Source organism: Dreissena polymorpha, chromosome 4 (genome assembly GCF_020536995.1).
Source record: "Dreissena polymorpha isolate Duluth1 chromosome 4, UMN_Dpol_1.0, whole genome shotgun sequence".
Classification (NCBI taxonomy): domain Eukaryota; kingdom Metazoa; phylum Mollusca; class Bivalvia; order Myida; family Dreissenidae; genus Dreissena; species Dreissena polymorpha.
The window spans coordinates 93595560-93614185 of record NC_068358.1 but is presented as its reverse complement, the minus strand read 5'-3'; the positions used below and the strand labels follow the sequence as shown (position 1 = coordinate 93614185).

The following is an 18626-nucleotide window of genomic DNA, read 5'->3' as shown; positions in this document are numbered from 1 at the left end:
AAAAACTAATTGCGAAAAAAATCTTACATGGACTTACAAGAGCAGCAGCTCGAACTAAAGCGAATTAAAATAGAGGAAATGCAGAGGATGCGAAAGGTTGAAGAGCAGAAGTTGGAGGAATTGAAGAAGATCCATACTTCTGTGGATGCCCTTTTGTCATTTGTTATGCTAAATCAGTGTTAAGTAGAGTATAAATCGTCAGGACTCCAGTATTTGTAGTTAATGACTTGAAACCATTTCAACCTTGCACCACTCAAAAAGTGCAGTTCAATGAGTTACACATGCATGCCAAATATCAAGTTGCTATGATCAATACTGCAAAAGTTATGACAAAACTCTAACTTAGGTTAATGTTTGGGACAGTCACACACAATGACAGACAGACAGACAGGCCAAAAACATTATACCCCCTTTTTTTAAAGGGGGCATACAATTATAATTACAAGTACATACTTAATTTTCCTTAATCAATAGTGAAACAGGTAAATTTCCACTTGCTGAACATAATCACCAACATCAACCAAATAATTACAATTCCATGTGGGAATTAAAAGCCAGTCGAATGATACGCCCTAGTCAATCAGAACACAATGCAGGTGTATCATTCGACTGACTTTAAATTTTCAATGAAGCATGTAATAAGAACATATCCTTTAAAACATTGCAATTATTCTCTGCCTGCTTTGCTGATTGTTGCCCTCAGGATACAGATTCTGTGGATCTTCATCAATGTCCACTTCTTCTTCATTGTCAAAAGGTATCTTGAGGTCAAGGCACAAATTGTGGAGTTTGGCACACACCAACACCACCTCCATACACTTGCCAGGACGGAATGGAAGGACACCACCACTTCTATGCAGACACCTGAAATTGTTTTTTCATATTACCACTAACATGGCAAACCCTAATTTTTTCTAACTGACCCAACCGTTTTTTTACTCTCCCAAGTAGAGATTAGAATGAAAGAATTTACTGTTTTTTGAACATGTTTTTTAAACTTGACCGTTTTCTCATAATTAGAATTGTGCTAATTTTGGAAATATACAGAAATATTCAATGCTTCAAGGGCATTTGGAAGATTTTGTCATTGAAATATGTAAATATATAGTTCTATGGTAATCAAATAAAGCAATACAATCCTGCAATTTTGACCGGCTACTCAAGCTTAAGATTTAAATACAATCCTTACCATATTTCTTATTTGATAACAATAGTTATTGGCATGCATAACACGTACCCGTTTTATTTTAAATTGCTTTAAAAAAAAGAGTTAAAAAATAGTGATACATGTAAATAAATCAACATGAAAAACACTGACATTAATTCTGCCAAGCTACACAATTTTAAGAAAAACAGAATACTTATTTAAATTATACTAAGTATGCAATTTGAACAAACACTCAAATTTACCTAAATCTAGCCTTCAAAAGTCCAAATGCTCTTTCAACACAAATTCGATTTCGGCTGTGAGCCCCATTGAATTGCAATTCTTGTGCTGTTTGTGGGTTGTTCTAAAACATATGGAAAATTCATTTCAACCATTGAAAATTGCAAAGTAGTTCATAAACAATCTGAATAATCTATTGTAAATATTTTTCAAATTAAAAATTATAAATAAATGTTTAGAGAATGTTATTATGAAATTAAAAAAAAAATAATGGAAATGTTTATTTCCATATAAACAAGCAAATTCATTTACTTGGTATCCGCCGCCGAATGAAAAGTTCTTTAGATGTAATCAATAAAAGGTACAACTCCGAAAAGACATAATCATCCTGAATACACTAAGGATGATAATACACATTTAGTTTGAATTTCATTAAATTCCATACTACAGCCGAGACAGACAAAATGCTCAATATCAGTCATTTAAAGGTCCATAACTCTAGAAATGAACACCAAAAAAATACTGAATTTAAATCAATTAAGAGGACAGTACTCTTGAAATACGAAGTCGAGCCCTACAAAATTTATGTAATGAACCACCGCATTATGATGATTCACATTTATTTTAGTTTAATTACATACCATGCAATAATTGCTGAGAAAATAGCTCTGTACTGACAAAATTCCATTAATTTCAATTACTGATCAAAAGGTTATTTTATTGTTGATAATATTGTAGAGCATAAGCCGTCAGTATGCCCCTTTAATACAACAAGAAGATAACAAAAACCTACAATCCATGAAAATACCTTGGGTGTTATCAGGTATTCTCTCAATGGATAACCAGAATCTCCCAATAGCCATCCTGGCTTGTTGGTAGCAAGGTGGTCCTTCAGTGAAGAGTTATCAAATACTGTGGCATCGTGTGTTGAACCAGGCCACTTTGCATTGACATTGGTAAACCTGTGCATATTTATGACAATGTATCAAATGCTTAAAAGTGCATTTCAAACCGCATGCTAACAGACTAAAATGGACTTTTAACAATACTTCAGTGTACAAAATATTCATTGAAAATTAGAAGTTACGTTGAGCTAGAGTTCGAATTGTGTTGGGAATAATATTTTTAGGCGTTTTAAGTTGTTGTAATAATTATTTCATCAATAAAGAAGTGTTCCTCATTTTCTTATATTAGTAAAAATTGGACTGTGTGCTATACTTAATGTTAGCATTTATATAGGTTAATACTGTCAATATGCCCCTTAAGTTAATGATGTACTTTATTGTTGACTATTTAAAAAAAAAAGAAAGACATAACTATTATAACTATATGAAAAAGGTTAATACAATTAGTAATGTAATTTTATTTAAATACAAACATCTATGTCGTTATTGAAACTGGTTCTAAGGGAACAAAACAAAACTAAAGCTTTTTCATAGACGTGATGAATACCTCCACATGACACATTGAAACAGAATATTTTGCATGTTGTCTTCACAAAAAAAGAGAAGCTAATTAATGGCATTTCTAAGGAATTAGTACAAAGTGTGACCTCCACCATGGAGATATCGATGTAATTCTTTCCCATGACAGAGTGACTGCAATATTTGTGGCGTTCTGAGAAAACTGGGCATAATGCATGTGCGTGAATTGTCAGTCCAGATAAGCCTGTGCAGTCCCCACAGGCTAATCAGGGAGGACACTTTTCGCCTAACTAGATTTTCGATAAGATTATATGTCTCTTACATCATTTAAACAATAAATTCAATTAACCCATTCATGCCTAGCGTCCTGAAAAAAGGACATTGCAAACAGCGTAGACAGAAAGGCGCCGCATGATGCGGCGTCTCATCTGGGTCTACGCTGTTTGCTTACAGGAATTGTAGTAAGTAATATTCTAACAAGGGCTGTTTGTAAAACATGCATGCCCCCCCCCTATATGGGCTATCAGTTGTAGTAGCAGCAATTGTGTGAATACGTTTTTTGTCACTGAATACGTTTTTTGTCAATGTGGGTGGTGGTGGTGGTGGTGGTGGTGGTGGTGGTAGCAGAAGAAATAGTAGTAGTAGTAGTAGAAGTAGTAGTAGTAGTAGTAGTAGTAGTAGTAGTAGTAGTAGTAGTAGTAGTAGTAGAAGTAGAAGTAGAGTAGTAGTAGAAGTAGTAGTAGTTGTAGTAGTAGTAGTAGAAGTAGTAGTAGAAGTAGTAGTAGTAGTAGTAGTAGTAGTAGTAGTAGTAGTAGTAGTAGTAGTAGTAGTAGAAATAGAGTAGTAGTAGTAGTAGGTGGTGGTGGTGGTAGCAAAAGAAACAGTAGTAGTAGTAGTAGTAGTAGTAGAAGTAGTAGTAGTAGTGGTAGTAGTAGTAGTAGTAGTAGTAGTAGTAGTAGTAGTAGTGTTAGTAGTAGAAGTAGTAGTAGTAGTAGTAGTAGTAGTAGTAGTAGTAGTAAAAGTAGTAGTAGTAGTAGTAGAGCAGTAGTAGAAGTAGTAGTAGTAGTAGTAGTAGTAGTATAAGTAGTAGTAGTAGTAGTAGTAGTAGTAGTAGTAGTAGTAGTAGTAGTAGTAGTAGTAGTAGTAGAGTAGTAGTAGCAGTAGTAGTAGTAGTAGTAGCAGTAGAAGTAGTAGTAGCAGTAGTAGTACTAGTAGTACTAGTAGTAGTAGTAGTAGTAGTAGTAGTAGTAGTAGTAGTAGTAGTACAAGAAGTAGTAGTACAAGAAGTAGTAGTAGTAGTAGTAGTAGCAGCAGCAGCAGCAGCAGCAGCAGCAGTAGTAGCAGTAGTAGTAGTAGTAGTAGTAGTAGTAGTAGTAGTAGTAGTAGTATGCATTACAAAAATGCAGTTAGCCTTACATTTGGTAAAATTAAAATATATTACAAGGGAGGCAAATCTGTAACAATAAATTTAAACTTATTGCATTTGTTTCCCCTGTAGTGTATTACCTCCCCTGTCCTGCTTATATTTATATTAATCAACAAAATTAAACATTAACACAGTATTTAATATACAAAATATACAAAAAATCTCATATTCTGATAATATTTTTACTGATCCACTGTATTTTACTTAAAGGATGATGTTTCATTGGACTGATAATTATAGATTTAGGATTACAGACCAGTTGCTTCAGTAATATTGTTCAGAGTGTGCCCTGTTGGCCGCGTATGCATTCTAAAATTATCATTCAAATCACCATTTTACTATTTCGAGTCACCGTGACCTTGACCTTTGACCTAGTGACCTCAAAATCAATAGGGGTCATCTGCTAGTCATGATCAATGTACCTATGAAGTTTCATGATCCTAGGCACAAGCGTTCTTAAGTTATCGTCTAACAACCACCTGGTGGACGGACCGACAGACAGACCGACCGACATGAGCAAAGCAATATACCCCCTCTTCTTCGAAGGGGGGCATAAATATAGAAATAAATATACTAGACATCCCTTATTTTGGAAATAAATTGATCCAATCTAAAAGGATGGGAGAGTCCACTGGGCATAAATGGGTTAAAGCATAAATTGTCGTCCATGATTAGGGATGACAATTTACGCACAAGCATTATGCTTAGAAAACAACACATATAGCCCCCCTCTCCCTACCAATGGGGTACAACAAAATAAACAAACCTTAAGCTGCTATCCACAACAGCTTGAATGTTTACAGCATGGTATCCTTTTCGGCACACATACGTCTGAGGATTTTCAGATGGAGCTTGAATTGGGATCAGTGTTCCATCCACAGCGCCAATAACATTCGGGATTCCTGCTACACGATGGAACTTCTGTTTTGTTGCAGCAAGGTCATGCAAAGATGTTGGGAAGGTGATGTTGTTCAGGTTTCGGTTAATGGCACTTATAACCTGAAAGTTATAGAATGTCTCATATATTATAATCTTAAATATTACAATCCACTGGTTTTTATTTTTTGATGAAGAAGATGGCCTCCACAAAGAATGTGCTAATGTTATTCATATATGCAAATAATTCATTTTTTTCAATGAATTCATTAGAACATATATCAGTTTACACAATAGTAAATAGCAGTAATAAATAGTCGCTTCATGAATGTTAGGGCATCTAATTTATTAATAAAGCTTTGGAAATTATGCAAATAAGATGCTGGAAACAGACATAATTTGTGCATACATTGAGGTGCATTAGTATACATGAACCATTTTTTTGCCTTAAGGGTACAAACCCGATAAAATCATTTTTTATCAGCAAAACGTTCATTAACCATTATATCGCTGTAGGTTGGAATATGTCAGCCTGGTTAGTGGCATACTTTAGCTAAGTTCGTTTTAGCAATGATGCGTTTCAACCGCAGAAGAATTAAACAGCTTTTAATTGAAAATTGTTTAATTAATTTAGGAGAACGTTTTCACAATAAAGTTTTCTTAACCCTTTGAGCGCTGGAACCGGAATTTGAAGGCCTTTGCAAACAGTTTGGATCCAGATGAGACGCCACAACACGTGGCGTCTCATCAGGATCCAAACTGTTTGCTATTCAGAGAGTTTTCTTTGAAAAAAATCGAAGAAAATGCTTATTTTAGAAATTTAGAGACAACATTTTAGCAGACGACAAATTTCCCAGCATGCAAAGGGTTAAGACATACCTGTTGAATACACCGGCACACAGAGCTCCTGCTGACTCCATGGAGATCTCCAACTTCGCTAAAAAATCTCCTTTTGCAAGGTAACGTAGTGTTACTAGGAGCTGAAAAAGAGACCCATGCAATCCAATACAAAATATTAATAAAAATTGTCTCTCAAAATTACTTATGTGATATATAACCTTTATTAAATTTCCTGAACAATAGTTTATCCACGTTTGTTCAGAAATAACTATAAAATGGGACTACACAAACACAAGTTTGTTTGTAAATAATATTAATAAATAACACACACAAAAAAATGTCATTGTCAAAATCAGTTACTCTTCAAAAAAAAATTCAACTGAAGGTCTATAAACTCGTACCATAAGAAGCAGATGAATCAATGCATTTCGTGCATGTTCTACGGTATATAATGTTAAGACTTATATTTTTTAGATAGAGAAACAAACAAGAATAAAATTCCAAACTAAATTGTGGAGATACTACATCAGCTTTTCGTTCACAACAATATGGCGTCCGTGTATTCAAGGGAAATAACAACGAAAACAGGTGTCGGTTATGTGGTACTAAATTGCACAAAAAAAGGATTATAATATATAATATGGTATTCATGTTCGAAAAGACAACGTACACCGACCTTTGTTCTGACGTTCAGTGAGTGACTCCTGTCACTCATAGGCTCGCAATCGGCACGAATTAACTCCTCGAGGTAAATAATACCCTCCGTCGACAGACGATACCTCTCAACGATTTGCTTTTCGCTCAGATAGCTTAAGGTGTCGATTCGTGCTCGGAATATTCGAGGACGAATCTCGCGTACTGCGAACGCTTCAGCAATGGCAGCCACGACACTTCCAGATTTACGCCAATTTTTCTGATTTACGCGAAGTACATATGTGACGTAAATGTACGCCAGAATTTACGCACAGCGTTAATTTACGCTGTTTAGTGAAACGCGTTTTTGAGAATAACATTTGCGTACGCAAATATTTACGGAGACTATTTGCGTACGCATCTTAGTGAAACGCACTCTAAGACTGTAATTCAACAGTATTTCTTGGTCCCCTCTCGATAATCGATAAAAGAGTGTGAATATGAGATATTAATTTTATTGTTATATCACATACTCGGTTTTATTTTAGTTTTACATAGAATGTTGAGAAATAAAGACACATAGTACAGACAATTATACATTCAAAATGGATATGGCCCACCATATGGAAGAGAAAAAAAGTAGTCACAGGTTATATAAATTATCAATTGTCTGGTATTTTTTCAGTGTAAAGATATTCCTGGACAGTAAAGTAAAGAGATGCGTAAAACAAATACTATCAACATCAAAGTAAACATTTAATAAAGTACATCCGTATTAAATCTACTCGTATTATGAAGGTTTTGTACGTTACATAGGTCGTTTTGTGCATTATGAACTCTACTGCCGACTTCCTGGTCCAAATGCTTTGAATAATAATACAAACTAGTTATCATTCAAATTTTTGAAAGGTTTTATACGTGATGACAATGTTTATCTAGATGGCGTAATGTCGTTTTGCAGACAAAACAAGATAAGATGCATGAAATGCCTTTAAAACAATTAAACAGTATGCATCACTATAAAGGTAGGTATAACAGTTCATACATTCACAATTCGACTACATTGTTCGCAGTAAACAATGAAGACGTAAAATATAGTTATTGTGAGATTGGAGGACAACCGATTGCCGGACAACGTACCCCCGGGTGAAATCCTGTAAGACCAAATAAGAAATCTTGCATCATTTTTCTAAGCTAAATTTTTATATTTTGTATATTCGGATTTCACCAAAGCAGGTTCGTTGTCCGACATTCCATCGACATAAAAAACACATAAAACATTATACCCTTGAAAACACTTTTATTTCATGAATATTCTACATTTACTTTCGACTAGACTGTCTTTGTCTCCGGTTTGGACTTGTTGGCATGGTTTCCGTACTCATCGTGTTTATCACAACTTCTATTCAACAGTCCGTCAAGCAAATTGTGCCTTTAGGACAACCTACCAGCAAACAGTTAATGTCACAAAGGCTTACTTTAAAATTATATACCCAACTGAGTTTAACTTCAAATTTCAAACTGTCACAAAAGACTAACTTCAAGTTTACGGCAACTGGACTTTAAAATTATATGCCCAACTGAGGCTACTTTAAATTTTAAACTGTCACAAAAGGCTAACTTCAAATTTACGGCAACTGAATTTTAATTGTTAAAATTAGACTAAATTTAGCTGGATTGCAAAATGATTGTTTGATCCGTGGCTTACCCTTGGAAGCAGGCATCAATGCCAATTTAAACTATAAGAATACCAACTTAAGTATAAAAAAGGTATGTTGTGAGGTCGCTGTCCGCAGCACTCAAAACTGTATGTGAGAACTATGACGTTGGTGTCAATCCATATGTGTTAATATAATACAATAGAAAATAGCAATACAATATCATGATTCAGATTTAGCTCCTCTGGCACTGTCCGTTTGTTGATGGTGGTTATTAGGACGACATTAGTGTCACGTGTGGAATGTGTTTACCCTTGTTTCTAAATAAAAACAATAACGCATCATCGATTTTAAAATAAATTGTATCGCCATTAAACCATCAATCAGTAAATAGTGTGTGTTGGAGGTTGCAGGGTTTCGTATTTATCTGTCAATTCTAGTATATACCTCTTACACGGTACGTTGGCATAGGTCGTGCATGTTCTTACAGTATCAATATCGCAATATTTTACAAGAGTTTTGTATATAACGATTTCTAACGCAAAACATGAATCGAACACATCCGTTTTTCATTACGTTCGTTTTAAGGAAATGCGAAACCCATTTACGCATATCAACTTTAAACCTTCCTTATTTTACGCACAAATACGGTCATATTTTAGAGAATACAATTTTATGTGTTGTTTAATGAAGTTGTAGTGAAGAATTTGTGCATATAATATTTGTTTTTTCGTTATTTTCAATGGGTACGAAACTTCGGTTTTGTTCCGAACTGGTTCGTACCAAAAGTTCAAAAATCGCAAAATCAAAAGTTTTTAAAACAATTTCAAGCCATGAATGCCCAAATAAAATAGTCAAGTTTATGGGGGTTATTATCGGATAAAGGGCTCCTTTATGACATTGAACTATCAATTATGTTATCCTGGGATAAACTGTCACGAAGATCAATAATTATAACGATTATTAGGGACGCTATTTCATAAAAAGATAGTAATTTTTTTTTGTTTTTTTTGTTTTTTATAGTTTGTAAAAAATATGTTTTGTGTTATTTCAGACAACAAGAATGGATGGTGGCAATTATCCTGGGCCTTTCTGTCAAGAAATTGATGTGAACAATATTCATTAATTGAACCTGGAAATCGACCACCACAGCTAACAGAAAACCTTTTAACAATAGGTGTTGTTTTAGAATTTGTGAATTTGATAATAAACAGAAGTTGATGTAGATCATGTCCAAATGACCAAATGTAAATGTTTAACAATTTGAATTGAGATGCTTTATTTTCTGATGTTGGATTTACTTTTCCTTTCAGATGATGTATATTTGTGTGATTCTAGGTTTTAATAAATAATTCTGAAACATTTATGCATACATTATTGTTAACGTTATTATATAATGTTGGTTATCTGGTTTATCAAGTGGAAAAAATGTTATTTATATAAAAATAAAGCTTATTAAGACTTATGAAGGTACTTATTGTTATTTATGTATTAACATACTTCTCAAAGTAATAAAAATATAGTCAATGCCATTATTCATTAATGTCGTAAGGTTCCTTAAATGATTGTCCTTTTAAATAAAGTTGGAATTACCGGCGGTGTTCACACCGCGATAAAGTGGCGACAACATTTTTTGGGCCAGTGAAAAGCGTTTTATTATGCTATTTGTATTTTTCTGCGGTATTGATTTTTACTGGACAATAAACTATTAAATGTTTCTTTTAATCCTCAATAGCTTATTAATTGTGTTGTTTGTTGAGATAAAGTATTTTTAATGCAAAATAAGGATTCCTTGTGAAAAAAACAACAACAACATACAGATGGCAAGTTTCATCCAAATGAGACAATTTAAACTAAAAAAATTAATTAAAATGATATCAAAATGAAAAAAGTTATTTTGTTCCACGCACGAAGTCCGCAGAACGCACTAGTACTATGACCAAAATGCTCAGCAAAAAAATCACCAAAAAGTTTATTATGGACAAGTGAATATTTTTAAAATTCAAACTAATTTAAAACTGCACATCAAGACCTACAGTCTGATTATGCTAATTTTGTAAATCAACATGTTTGAAAACAATCACTGTGGTTGCTTAGTAAAAAGAACTTCATACCATAACATTTTTAAAATGAGTGCATATTTGGTCACCCATCTTTTTTTTTCCGTCCTCCTACCCGACATTTTTAGAAAAAAATCCGAAAATCATTTAATTAAAAAAATCTGGCCTTATTATCGTTTCTTAAACAGGAAGATTAAATAGACACGCCACAAATTTCATTCATACAATGATTCATAAAAAGTTTCAAACAACAGTGAACATAAGTGGACGTTAAGTAGGACTGTAAACTGTGATATCTATGGTGTACTTGAAATGACTGGTGTTGCAATGTATACTGGTGTATCGAATATCAAATTGCAAATTTCATATTGGTATTCATATCTATCTCTAACAAAATAGTTGGAATCCCAAACATGTTTTTCGTTATGAAAAGTATCGTTACCTGTTAAGTGTGCTGTGAGATATGATATAATGTATGTTAAGTTTAAACTCCCATTTACAAGTAGTACATGTATTGTACCGTATTTAACTAGTTAACATTAAAGAAATACTATTTGATAATTTAAATTTGCTGATGATGAAATCCAAAATGATATTAGGACAGAGCCTTAATATTTTATATTTCTATCGACACTCCTTCACGTCGGAATAGGTAATTAAAACACATCTAAAATTTAATTACTAACACATCAGGCCAGCAAATCGTTATTTATTGAAGTTAATCAACGATTATTCGACATTCAAACATAGAAAAACTGGGATCCCATTATTTCAACAAAATTAAAAAAAAACAACTCGGATTTTATTAATATAAATGGTGATTCTCTGCGTACGCCGATACAGCTTTCTAAACGCCAATGAACAACACATATCTAGGAAATTAACCATTTGGTAATAGGCACATAATCCGTACTTTACACTCGAGTGTTGTGTGCGCCTGAACGATATTTCAATTTTACGTCAGGTAGGCAGCAGTTTCCTTGCCTAACAAGGGAATTTGGAACATTGCTGCGATCACAGAAGACATCTTTTCTCATCAGTGGACACACAAAATATCATGGTACAACCGATCGCACCTCGTATCAGGGCGGATATGGGGTTGGAAAAAAACAGATTTATATCGTTTGAAACCTTTCCACCAAATAATGTATCCGGACTAAGACTGGCTAAGGATGGCTTCTTCTACACAGGATGTGCTGAAATAGTGAAATGCTTTTGTTGCCGTAGATACTACTCACAGTGGCACACGGATGACGTTATGTTCCGGACGGGTTGTTTCATGCACGCGGCAAACTGCGAGTTCATGCTCGGCACGGATAACAGTAACGTTCCTATGTGAAAAAAACATACATAGTGCGATTGATGCTCATAACAACAAAGACAACATGTGGAATAAAACACCACTTGATGTGATATTAAGAATTATCCATACTATAATGAGCAAAATATGAACGTTATAACAACCAACTTCAGAATTGTATTGCTAGTTACGGTGGGAGATACCGGCAGATGTTGTTCGTTTAAACTTACAGTGATATTATGGGCATTTTTTCACTGTTTAATTGAGCGGAAAAGATTTAACAGGTCAAAAGAATAAGTTAAAACGTGGTTACTTACCAATTATCGACAACTCCGCTTGCTACCAGTTGTTTATTAAAAGTATATATTAGTTTCGATATTTTACATGACTCACCCAGTCCTCTAAAGCCGAAATGATCCGTAAAACAAAATTGTGTCTTTGTGTCGTATGAACAAATCTTCATGAAAACTACATTGAGACTCACATTGTACAGCAAATCATTTCTGTCGTCAGTTGTCAAAACGCAAGTACGGTTGATATTCAAATGTTTTTTTTCCAGGATATTGTTTAATATTGTTGATGCTGCTTTAACAAATATAAGTGTATATGAAGTGAAAACAACAAAAATAAACAACGGTTGCGATAGACACCTGTATACTGTCAGATGCCGATATTATCACTTTAAGTCGTAGTGGTAAAAGCCGTTGCTTGAATATTATGTATCAGTGTTGCGTGTACGGTTTGAACATCAGGATTTGGAAACGAAACTCATTGATGGTAACGTGCTGTGCGTTTAAGAAACCTTAAAAGAAATGTGTTTTACTATGTTACTATTTTTTCATCTAAACTATTTGCTTTATGTCATGTTGCTTCCTGTAAACCCCCTTTCAAATATGTATTCGATGATTATTGAAGAATACTTTAGGTACGTATGATTATGTTTAACTATATGTTTACGTGCACTACTTGTTAATCGATATTAAACTCGTGTTGTTTGAGATAATTTATGGTTGATAGCGATTGATGCCATACTTGATGATATTAGCTGGTGACTTTGAATAAATTGAACGTACACATTTCGCTATTTCGTGTATGATAAAACAGCACTGTGTACAAATACTATTAATAGTCTGTTGTATGAACTGTTATACCTACCTTTATAGTGATGCATACTGTTTAATTGTTTTAAAGGCATTTCATGCATCTTATCTTGTTTTGTCTGCAAAACGACATTACGCCATCTAGATAAACATTGTCATCACGTATAAAACCTTTCAAAAATTTGAATGATAACTAGTTTGTATTATTATTCAAAGCAATTCACAATTCGACTACATTGTTCGCAGTAAACAATGAAGACGTAAAATATAGTTATTGTGAGATTGGAGGACAACCGATTGCCGGACAACGTACCCCCGGGTGAAATCCTGTAAGACCAAATAAGAAATCTTGCATCATTTTTCTAAGCTAAATTTTTATATTTTGTATATTCGGATTTCACCAAAGCAGGTTCGTTGTCCGACATCCCATCGACCTAAACATCACATAAAACATTATACCATTGAAAACTCATTTATTCACTGAATATTCTACATTTACTTTCGACTAGACTGTCTTTGTCTCCGGTTTGGACTTGTTGGCATGGTTTCCGTACTCATCGTGTTGATCACAACTTCGATTCAACAGGCCGTCGAACAAATTGTGCCTTTTAAGGCAACTAACCAGCAAACAGATAATGCCACAAAGGCTAACTTCAAAATTATATGCCCCACTGAGGCTAACTTCAATTTTAATTATTAGACTACCAACTTAAGTATAAAAAAGTTATGTTGTGAGGTCGCTGTCCGCCGCACTCAAAACTGTATGTGGGAACCATGACGTTGGTGTTAGCGTGTACATGTATGTGGAAACCACGACGTTGGTGTTAGTGTGTACATGAATGTGGGAACCACGACGTTGATGTTAACCTCTTTGTTCCAATGCATACTGACGCCCGACTCCATGAGCATACATTCATGGAAACTGAAACATAAATCACACGAGAGCACCAAAGCAACACTTGTAATTGAACATGATTACACATAAATTTTGGGTTAGTGGTGGGTGGGCTTAAATTATTTTTGCCAAAATTGTTAAACAACATTTGTTTCGAACCTTTCAATTTTCGCTTGTTCCCTAAAGAGGAAGTAGCAAGGCGGTGTAAACCTAACGTCATTCCGATCAAATTATCCCTACTATTTTACAGAACAGAACAGGACAGACCGCACTCCAATAAATATCGGTTATCGATTAACGATAACCGCTATTATTGGGAGATTGGAGGACTACCGATTGCCGGACAACGTACCCCCCGGGTGAAATCCTGTAAGACCAAACAAGCAATATTGCATCATTTATCTAAGCTAAATTTTACTATGTTGTATAAATCCGGATTTTACCAAAGCAGTTTCGTTGTCCGACATTCCATCGACATAAAAAGCACATAAAACATTATACCCTTGAAAACACTTTTATTTCATGAATATTCTACATTTAATTTCAACTAGACAGTCTTTTTTCCAGGTTTGGACTTGCGGACATGGTTCCCGTACTCATCGTGTTTATCACAACTTCTATTCAACAGTCCGTCAAGCAAATTGTGCCTTTTAGGACAACCTACCAGCAAACAGTTAATGTCAAAAAGGCTTACTTTAAAATTATATGCCCAACTGAGTTAAACTTCAAATTTCAAACTGTCACAAAAGACTAACTTCAAGTTTACGGCAACTGGACTTTAAAATTATATGCCCAACTGAGGCTACTTTAAATTTTAAACTGTCACAAAAGGCTAATTTCAAATTTACGGCAACTGAATTTTAATTGTTCAAATTAGACTAAAATTAGCTGGATTGCAGAATGATTGTTTGATCCGTGGCTGACCCTTGGAAGCAGGCATCAATGCCAATTTAAAATATAAGAATACCAACTTAAGTATAAAAAAGGTATGTTGTGAGGTCGCTGTCCGCAGCACTCAAAACTGTATGTGAGAACTATGACGTTGGTGTCAATCCATATGTGTTAATATAATACAATAGAAAATAGCAATACAATATCATGATTCAGATTTAGCTCCTCTGGCACTGTCCGTTTGTTGATGGTGGTTATTAGGACGACATTAGTGTCACGTGTGGAATGTGTTTACCCTTGTTTCTAAATAAAAACAATAACGCATCATCGATTTTAAAATAAATTGTATCGCCATTAAACCATCACTCAGTAAATAATGTGTGTTGGAGGTTGCAGGGTTTCGTATTTATCTGTCAATTCTAGTATATACCTCTTACACGGTACGTTGGCATAGGTCGTGCATGTTCTTACAGTATCAATATCGCAATATTTTACAAGAGTTTTGTATATAACGATTTCTAACGCAAAACATGAATCGAACACATCCGTTTTTCATTACGTTCGTTTTAAGGAAATGCGAAACCCATTTACGCATATCAACTTTAAACCTTCCTTATTTTACGCACAAATACGGTCATATTTTAGAGAATACAATTTTATGTGTTGTTTAATGAAGTTGTAGTGAAGAATTTGTGCATATAATATTTGTTTTTTCGTTATTTTCAATGGGTACGAAACTTCGGTTTTGTTCCGAACTGGTTCGTACCAAAAGTTCAAAAATCGCAAAATCAAAAGTTTTTAAAACAATTTCAAGCCATGAATGCCCAAATAAAATAGTCAAGTTTATGGGGGTTATTATCGGATAAAGGGCTCCTTTATGACATTGAACTATCAATTATGTTATCCTGGGATAAACTGTCACGAAGATCAATAATTATAACGATTATTAGGGACGCTATTTCTTTAATCAATACCATGACAAAAACACATGTTAACTTACTGCTTAAGCGCGTTATACGCATAATTAGAGACTGTACAAAATGAAGTAGTACAAATATATCCCGGCGCAACTATAATTTGTAATACAAACTCTATTGTAATCGATTATCGATTTGATCAATAAAACGTAAGCTTTTTAAAAATATATTGAAAGAGAGACTTACCCTGAATACCTCTTAGAACTAATTCCACTCAATCGACAAATTCTTTCGAGCTTAGATATAACATGTCATGCTGATATAAATATATGTATTATAACTACACGCGCACCTAAACTTACATACGCTGTATCATTCGCTACCAACTGGTAGTGTCCTCAATTGGTAACATTTGTTAAATCATATGAGTGTTTAGTCACTCATTTTATATCATGCTTATGTGATTTAAGAATCAAAGTGGAAAAATCGAAATAAAATAAATGCAGATTTATCTGTTTTTTAATTGCTGATCCTTAATCCACCGCATGATATTTATTTTGTTGTAAAATGCATTAAAATGTATTACAGTCATAATGCGGGTTTATATATTTCTTAAAACAATATAAATATTATCATGGCATAGACATAATGTCAAGAAAACACACGAATATAGATCCGCAACATACATGTATATTCGAACGGCACTCTGTTGTGCCTAGATTTAGACGACACTATATTAAATCATACTGTATGTTTCCATCAAAACAATAAGCTCAGATATATTCGCTTAAAAATCTTTGAATGTAAAAGGTATACAAGAAAAGAAATGTATGCATTTGAAAATGATTACTAGAAATTAAATTCAAATATATGTTAAAGCTTTCTGCATTAGTCGCTCACATACAGAATCCCGCCTTTATAAGTAATAACAATGTATTTTCTTTTTTATTCCGCAGTTCACTTGGAATTAGTAAAGCATGTGTCTCTGGAATTGTTGTTCAAGAGCAACATTTTATTTATGATACTTATTCATTCTTAAGTTGCTGGTAAGAACTGTAAAACGTAACGTCGACGGATAGCAATCAAACTGTTTAGCGTACAGCAAATCTGTGTGAATTAGCAATGGCATTTTTGGGAAAAGACTCTAAACTGATCAATAGCAAAATATGAAGTTTATGCAGTAATGTAAACACATACCGCATCTTGAGATCCCATGCAGTTTTGAATCTTAATTCGGTATATTCAAGCTCACTGGGAAATGAAACTAAGACGGATAATTAAAACAGGGCTTTAGGAAATCTTAGTTTGACTATATTCCTTTTTAAAAAAGTTTGTTTATTTTTTTTTTAAATTTAATTGAAATCTTCGACTTATTTGTTTTTGTAGAACTTCAACAAATTCTTGAAAAAAATTATTATTCTGAAAACTGACGAATTTATTAACTCTAATAAAATATGAACTTTGAATATCAGTTAAACGCTAAGAGGAAAAAATAGTAAATCAATATTTTATCGAATGCATTTAAGCTGAGTGAGACTACACATCATTATTGACAAGTCATACACAAATTCTTATGATTTTAAGTAAAGATATAAGCATGAAAATTTCGATGCATCTCTGTTTTAAAACTTTTTTCAACACACAATCCTCTCTTCAGCAGCGTATAACCAGACTAACCAGCCAATTCACTCCGTCTAAATTTAGACTCAATCGCGTGACTTATCATTAATAATATGGGACGCGATTAAAACTATTTTCTAATAAATTTTCTGAACTAAATATATTTTTTTAAATGCTAAACCGTTTGCTAATATTTTACAACCATTATGCTTAAAATAGTATACGTATTTCATTTGGATATGTCTTATCATTGTATACATAATGTCCATGTCTTATTTTAACTTCATGTTTTATTGATGTATTTGGTTACGGTGTGTAGTTATAAATACTCCTATCGTAGACATCACGGGTGGTAAAATGTACAACCCGTGACGAAATACGAATTACGAACACAATATGAAATCTTCATTTCATGACGCATTCGTCTCTAAATAAATCACCGAAGGTGTTTTAGTGGGGCAATGCTATATTTTGAAATGATTTTAATTGTTTTTATTTCAATGATCAGTATTATTACAAATATTTATTAAAATATGTAAGCGCACAGGAGGTCGCACGCTCTTCAAAAGTGTTTATCCTGTCCATTAAGATTACAGTCACCTACATATGATATCTAGTAAGATACTAACAAACTGTACAATCAAGTTCTGAGTACGTGACGTGGTTTTGGTGATATTTATTTACATGAAAATGCTCATCGAAAAACACACACTCAATCCTTACACTAGAAAGCAATATCCAGCAAATAACAGTTCTCTGTTTATCGTGAATAAGAAGGTGAACATCACGATTTTTTCATGTCACGTATACACAAGTTGTGTCTCTGATTAAATGATGCACAGTCCTATATGTCGATACGTTGTTAGGTTTTGGTTATAGCTGCAGATATGTGTTCAGACCATCGGGAGTCGTGAGACAAAATGAAGCCAACGTGTTTATGTTGTTCAACAGTCGTCGGGTATCGTGTGATTAAATGAGACAATCCAAGTATTTCGGCGTGAGGGATGTTTATCCAACAGCAGCCACCACGAAAACATTCGATTTATGTACCAGTAAAGTGTAAAAGCATACCAAATCCACGTATGGACAAATTAATATCACATGTACCGTGAGGTGAAAATCTGTCTTTTAAGATTACATTGAATAAAGCTTATAATGGAATTTGGAACATTGCTGCGATCACATTAGACATCGTTTATCATCGGCGGACACACAAAATATCATGGTACTACCGATCGCTCCTCGAATCAGGGCGGATATGCGGTGGGAAATAAACAGATTTATATCGTTTGAAACCTTTCCACCAAAAAATGTATCCGGACTAAGACTGGCTAGCGATGGCGTCTTCTACACAGGCTGTGCTACAATAGTGAAATGCTTTTGTTGCCGTAAATACTTCTCACAGTGGCACACGGATGACATTATGTTCCGGACGGGTTGTTTCATGCACGCGGCAAACTGCACGTACATGCTCGGCACGGATAGCAGTAACGTCCCTATATAAAATAAACATACATAGTGCGATTGATGCTAAAAAACAACAAAGGCAACATTTGGAATAAACCACCACTTAATATGAAATTAAGAATTATCCATCCT

The 18626-nt window shown here is 34.0% G+C and overlaps 1 protein-coding gene across 1 annotated transcript; it reads right to left on the bottom strand.

The window, feature by feature from the left end:
- Positions 1-653: 653 nt before the first annotated feature.
- Positions 654-8310, bottom strand: LOC127878622 (putative nuclease HARBI1). Its single transcript, XM_052425148.1, has 7 exons — positions 8295-8310; positions 6355-6558; positions 5993-6093; positions 5004-5236; positions 2196-2349; positions 1411-1511; positions 654-864 (listed from the first exon to the last, which is right to left on the bottom strand). Exons 1-7 carry the CDS (start codon positions 8308-8310, stop codon positions 654-656), a joined length of 1020 nt encoding a protein of 339 aa, XP_052281108.1.
- Positions 8311-18626: the final 10316 nt, after the last annotated feature.

Coding starts and splice junctions, on each gene's coding strand:
- LOC127878622 (XM_052425148.1), bottom strand. Junction 6,094..6,354: donor TGATTCATCTGCTTCTTATG/GTACGAGTTTAT, acceptor TCTCTTTTTCAG/CTCCTAGTAACACTACGTTA. Junction 5,237..5,992: donor TGTGCCGGTGTATTCAACAG/GTATGTCTTAAC, acceptor TATAACTTTCAG/GTTATAAGTGCCATTAACCG.